Source organism: Octopus bimaculoides, chromosome 6 (genome assembly GCF_001194135.2).
Source record: "Octopus bimaculoides isolate UCB-OBI-ISO-001 chromosome 6, ASM119413v2, whole genome shotgun sequence".
NCBI lineage: Eukaryota > Metazoa > Mollusca > Cephalopoda > Octopoda > Octopodidae > Octopus > Octopus bimaculoides.
This window is the reverse complement of record NC_068986.1, coordinates 114,723,276-114,730,267: the sequence shown is the minus strand read 5'-3', so window position 1 is coordinate 114,730,267 and position 6,992 is coordinate 114,723,276. Positions and strand designations below refer to the sequence as shown.

The 6,992-nt window shown below is 35.3% G+C and overlaps 1 protein-coding gene and 1 non-coding gene across 3 annotated transcripts in view; both read right to left on the bottom strand.

Annotated features, from left to right (window-relative positions):
* The window catches only part of LOC106872072 (RNA-binding protein Musashi homolog 2), a 287,270-nt gene that overhangs the window by 64,243 nt on the left and 216,035 nt on the right, over nucleotides 1-6,992 (bottom strand). For both annotated transcript variants that reach the window (XM_014918924.2, XM_014918925.2), the window contains exon 10: nucleotides 6,111-6,170. In XM_014918924.2, coding sequence (XP_014774410.1) covers nucleotides 6,111-6,170 — 60 coding nt within the window. The remainder of the gene's footprint in view (nucleotides 1-6,110; nucleotides 6,171-6,992) is intronic.
* On the bottom strand, nucleotides 511-649 carry LOC128248214 (U4 spliceosomal RNA). The gene has a single exon (XR_008264503.1). It is a non-coding gene; the product is annotated as a U4 spliceosomal RNA (small nuclear RNA).

The following is a 6,992-nucleotide window of genomic DNA, read 5'->3' as shown; positions in this document are numbered from 1 at the left end:
TTTTTTTATTTTTTTTTACCTTTCACCAACTTGCCCAAACCAGCGAAGCTGTCAAAGGGCTTAATCCGATTTTTTTATACAATTTGTGAAAAAAATTTGTATTTGTAATCTTTACTTATTGTAATCGATACAAAAATTTTCGATGTAAATTGGATTAATGAATTTATTTATTTATTTATTTATTTATTATTCATTAGAATTCAGTACAGATGGATAAAAATATCGTTACACACATTGTCTCTTGGAATAATTTCTTGTATAGGCACAAGGTCAGAAATGGCAATATGTAATGGTATTTTATTGTCATGAACCTCAGATAGATGAAGGGGCAAAGATTACAATGTTTGGATTTCAACTCAACACATAAAGACCCAGAACAATTTTGCCAATCCCCTACTACTACTACTACTACTACTACTACTACTACGAATAATAATAATAATGATAATTCTTTCCAATCTAGATGGAATTTGAACTCAAAACGTAGCGACGGGCAAAATACCGCTAAGCATTTCATCCAACGTGCTCACAATTCTGCCAGCTCACCGTCTTAATAATAATAATAATAATAATAATAATAATTTTCAACTAGCAATAACCACGCCTCAGATTTACCTCATTGGCCATGGTACCGCCTCTGCGCAATAATAATAACAATAATAATAATAATAATAATAATAATAATAAAAGCTGTCTAATGGATGGGTATTTAGTCGATTAAATTGAGCCGAGTGTTTGACTGGCACTAGTTATTCACATTACAGAGATGAAAACAAATTTGACTTCAGTGGGATTTGAACACGTAATTTAACGAACCAGATCAAATGCCACGAAACACGATTTAGGTATTTTCTGTAAAAAAAACATACAACCAAACAATTACGGTTTAACGCCTTGCGACTTTTCGTCAACGAACGTCAAACACGCACAACAAATTTATTTAAAAAGCCGAACAATGGAAGAACAAAGAAACTAATTTCATAGGTTATGAATGAACAAATTGTAAGGGAGACAACTTTGTAGCTATACAAGGGAGATAACTTAGGAAAAAGGTAATTACAAAGAATATATTTGTTCAATTTTCTTCAAGAAAACTATTAATACTAAAAGAAGCAGACAACGCGTTCAGGGACAGAAATAAGACATACTAAAAGATATTTTAGGTCAACTTTTCCAAGATGTTTGCAGAACATTGAAATTGTGCTGCATGCATTCATGCAGTGTCTGAGCAAGGCTGGCTTGTGGACTATGCCAAAAAGTTGTATGTAAGGTGACCAAGTTCATTGTAATGATTGCCCTACCATCTGTTGTCTCTGCTGGCATGGGTTGGGCTTTTTGACAGGAGCTGACCAGCTGAAGAGCTGCTCAGGCTTCAAGTCCATTCTGGCATGGTTCCAACAGCTGGCTACCCTTCCTAACGCTAACCACTTTACGGAGTGTACTGGGTCTCTCCAAACACAGCACTGGCACAAGTGCGCTTATGTGGTACCAGCACCTATGCGTCCACAACATTAGGAATGCTCAGCTGGAAAGAGTTGCAGGGGACAAGCCTGTACGCAAGGATAACCAAGCTTTTACTTAGCTTGATGTGTCTTTCCAAGCACAGCAAATCGCCAGGAGTCTTGGTCATCCCCTCCGTGACTCCCAGCATCTGTAGATCTTTTCTCAATGCTTTGTCCCTACATCTTCCTGGGTCTATCCTTTCCACATGTTCCCACTACAATTAGGGATTGGCATCACTCTTCTCTTAATAGGTCTGGGGAGGTTGATTTTCTGCCTGTTGGATGAAGTTGAAGAAATTGAGGGCACAAACCATCCTCTTCAGTCAAGCCCTCAACGATTATTTCAAGTTCAACAATTTGAAGCAACTGTCATGGTATAGAGAAAAGTTCTCTCCTCCACTGAATTTGTCAAAGGATGAGTGAATGCGACAAAAACTGTTGCAGCAGTCAGAACTCCTCTAAGTTTGTGTCTCCAAACTGGAGAACAACAGGTAGGAGCAGTCATGTGCCTTTGATGGTCAGGGTGACATTGGATATGTGCTATTGTTTGATCATCCCCAGTAAGAAGCTCTCTGCATCAGGACTGTATCATCCATATATTTACGTATTTTGTATACTGTGTATACTTCTCATCTCATTTCTTCTTCCTCGTCTGATTTTATGCCAACCACAATACAGACTGCAACCTATCTTTGTAATATTACCTTAATCTGATGGCTATGAGGCAAATAAGAAAGCATCTTATTATTACATGTTTGACTTTTGTTTTGTATTTGTACAAGTTGATTCCACGTCTCACCCAGAGACCTCAAGAGACGACAAGTCAGAAGTTCATGTTGGTGTTATGCCTAGGGTGTCATATATTTGGTTTTGCACATAGTATTGTTCTAGAGAATGTTTAAGAAAACCTAAGAAAATAATAAGTCTGTTTTAAAATTTGAGGTTACACAGACAGTATATTATGTAGGATATGGGCAGTTCCTATGAGCACTATCTTTTGAATTTCTGCCATTTTGGGGTTTCCTGGTATCTGAGCTAGGTAGGAATCAGCCCCTTTTGCTATCATTCCTAGGGCACCTATGACAACAGGTATTGTTTTAGTCTAGAGGTTCCACATTTTGCCAATTTCTATTTCAAGATCTTTATACTTGCTCAGTTTTTGGTAGGTCTTGACAGATACGTTTATATCGATTGGGACAGTCATATCAATGAGGAGGCATGATTTTTGTTTGAAGTCTTTCAATATAATGTCTGGCCTATTTGCATCTTTCTTTCTGTCAGTTTGAATGGTGAAGTTCCAGAGGAGTGAGATGTGATCATTTTCAAGCACTGGAGGTGGTCTGTGTTCCTACCAGTCTTTATCACGGGGCAGGTCCAGGTTTTTGCAAATTACCCAGTGAAAAAATATATTGTGCTGTCATATCATGCCTTTTGGGATACTCTGTAGTCGTAAGAAGACTGCACATGAAGACAACATTATTATTATTATTAACCTTATTTTTATGGCGTTTACAAGCACTAATGCATGCAGTTCACTGACCCCAGAGTATGTGCAGTGTTTTGTCATACTTTCTTTTGTGTAATGTGTAGTGCTACTTTCTCTATGTTGCGCATGTTTGTAAAATCTGTGATTTTGGTTGTACCTTTGTTAATTATCCCCAAGGTACTTAATATAAAAAAGCGTTTGTTTTTAGTCATCATTTTTATTTTATTAATTATTTCCAGATCCTTATGTCTGGAAACTTTCTTCATTTCTTTGATGGATAATCATAGGTTGGGACAACTATCTTGATTAGGAAGCATAACTTTACCTTGCAATCCCTGCGAATAATAATTCCATGTGTTTGTATTGGTATAGTTCAAAGTATGACTCCTTTGTCATTCTCAGAGATCTTTTCTGGCAAATGCCTATATAATCATTTTTCTATTTGTATTTCATAATGCTGACATAACTCGTCTAAGCCCCAACTCTAACATACTGTAGATTATTCTTTCTTGGCTAAGTCAACCTCCACATAGTCTTCAGTTATTTAATATATTCTGCTTCATTATATAATTTTGGTGGTCCCAAGTGTGAAATTTTTGGTTCTGTGCTGCTATAGACTCCTAGCTATAGAAGCAATGACTGCTGTAGGGTACAGGTCTTCTTGAATAAATGATTTTTATTGTTATTACTATTATTATTACTACTACTGCTACACCATGATTGTGTACAATTTCAGTCTCACACAGACAGAAGTCTACTAAACCTAAACGGGCAAAGCTTCAGATCAAAGAAAAAGACCAGGGAAGAGATTCTGCAGGAGTTCCTGTTCACTGATAATTGCACTTTGATTTCTCATACACTCAAAGGAATTCAGGAAATAGTCAACAGGTTTGGGCATTTAGAAAACTGAAGTTTTATTCCAACTAAAACTGGAAACAGAACATACTCAATATACAAACGTGATGATTGACAATATTCCACTCAATTGGCTCAGGTCAATTAAATACCTTGGACGTACAGTAAAATTTAAGAGTAATCATGATGATACAATCAATGTTAGAATATCTAAGACTATACAAGTGCTTTTGGAAAGCTTTGCCATCATTTGCGGGATGAAAACAGAGTCAGTTTGGAAACTAAAATAAGTGAATACAAATCTTGTATTTTGAACACACTTTTGTATGGACTCCCAACTACAGACATATAAACTAACTCGAAACTTTTTACATGCACTGTCTGCAGAATAACAGTGCAGTGACAGCATTGACCGATGTTTAATTCCAGATGAGCGCTAACACAGCAGTTATGATCCATTCCAGTTGATCTTATCTAGTCTGTTATTCAGTCATTAGTATGTTTAAAACGAATTATAATTTTGCTTTTATTTCTAGCAGGCCACGTAACCATGTAGAAGGATAGTTATTGATTTGAGCAGCGTGTTTCATCAACCTAATATATATTAAATAGATCCTAAAAATTTGGTTGGTGTTTATTTCATCAGCACAAGTACGAGAAGTTACTATGCACATCATAGAAAATAATTTTCTTTTTGTGAGTTTTGCAGACATGGGAGATCACTTTCCTTGGGGGAGGTAACTCCGTTGAAACTTCGCATTTTTATAAAAAGCGAGCAGCCAATAATTAAAGACATGATCATCCTATCTTTCTTCGGTCAGGCTGCAATCCAGAACCACATATCCAAGATGTCTTTCCATTGTCAATGCGGCTCACCATATGCGATTTCAGGTGGATTTGGCCTCCATTTCTAGCAGATTGATTCTTTCAACATATCGAACTGATATTTCTTTTGGTTTAAAATAAAGTGATTTAACTGTTTGTACTTTTGTCAATGAAGTTGATTACTGAAAAACCGTGTATTGTATTTTTTGAGGAGACTTGATGAGGCCATTCCAGCATTGACTATTCTGTCATTTCTGTATGAAGCAGAGGACTACTTTATCCAGTGTGTGCTTTCTCTCTCCAGACAATATTATTTCAGACAGAATAGCTCGTTTCTAGCAGATCTCGTTCGTTGATACCATAAGATTGAAATTCATAGAAGTTATAAACTATATTGAGGACATGTAGTTCAGAGCAAGTCAATGACAGGGCCTACACATAGTCACTATACATGCTATAAACAACAGCCAAATCACACTCTGCCAACTTAAAAAGAAGGCCACACTGAAAAATGCAGTCCAAAATGACACAGTGATCACATCTTTGATTATAGATCTGTCTGAAGGTGATCTGGAGCTAACATGGCACTAAATGCTGTGTACACCAATAAATATATATTGTATTTAATGGCTTTGTTTGTTCTTTAACCAAGGTGTTCTTTAACCATCAAAATACCAAACTAAAGAATCTTAAGGTATTCGTTTTCAAATTGCTGGCCAAAATGTAAAATTTCTAGTCAAAAGTTCCACAACAAATTTACATAAATATTTTCAATAAGATGTGCTTTAAAAAAATCATCTTCAGTACATATTTGGAAACCAAGAGATGTTACAAAATATTAGATAACACTAAGATTTAGGAATGGGTCAAAATTCTGCAATCCCTGTCATAGAGAAATTCCAAATTATTTACTCCCCAATTCCAATGCTAAAACAAGAGTAAACTAATGTCAATCAGCAGGCACATACCCAAATTCTGTTCAGGGAATTCTTAAAACACTCAACAGTTGACTTCAGTGATCACATAAAATACTTGAAAAAGCAACAATAGCATTTACATGTTGCATATCATTTCCTTTCAATCTATGAAGCTGTACAGTCCAGAAAAAGGCTAGTGAGGTCAATTGACTGAGAAAGGAATATTTATAACTATGTAAATGTAATCTGTGTAATATGAAGATATATATTCTTAGAAACAGTCAGATCAGTAGAAAGAAAAAATTGAAAGAAATATAGGCATAATAGTTTTAAAAGTGTCAAAAGTAAAATATAAGTTCCATAGTAATAGTAGTAGTAGCAGTAGTAGTACTAGTAAAAGTAATAATAATAATAATAATATCTAACACTGAATACAAATTAAACAATGGCTGTGATATGATGGAGTAGTAGGAGGAGAGGAGGAGGAGGAATAGTAGGAGGAGGATAACGGTGCAGTAAACTTACAGAATTCAGGCATGATTAGGTCACTTGGGACATCCCACACAACGTCACCATCTGTTGTCACTACAGCAGGAGTAGAAAAAGAGAAGGTGGTTGGTCGTTTTTAGTCAGCCAGTGGCAGCAGTAGCAGGACATATATATACATACACACACAAATACAATACTTATACATGCATATGCATAGCTACACAATTCCCCAAAATATCCAAACACACACATGCATATATATAGTAAATACATGTTTCCATAAAAAATGTGAGTGTGTTGATAGCTATATAAAACACGGGTGTTTACCTTTATATCCATGGTTATTGTATTTTGTAATACCATCCAAAATACAGAGACTAACACAACTTCAGTGTATATAACGGTATACAAAGGTTTTACAATAGCTATCATCATAACTCATCCAAGGTATCATTGCTTTAAACTTTAAGGAATGGCATCAGATCCAGGTAAGAAACACTCACACACACACACATGCAAATGCGAAATGTACATTATGACATACATTCGAAAGTGTGTATGTGCATATTATACATAGATGAATACCATATTTACTCATGCATAAGTCACATCCCTACTTCAGGGTTAAATCTTGAAACAAAAATGTCCCCACTTCATATTCAAGTAAGCCCACGCTTAAGTTAAACCCTGTTTTTTTTTTTAATTTCAGATCAATTATGAAATAGTGTGAATTATACATGAGCAAATAGTGTCTGAGTGTGTGTGTGTGTGTGTGTGTGTGTGTGTGTGTGTATATATACACACACACACACACTATATACATACATATATATATATATATACATTATATATATATACATTATATATATATATGCATTATATATATATCTATATACATTATATATATGCATTATATAT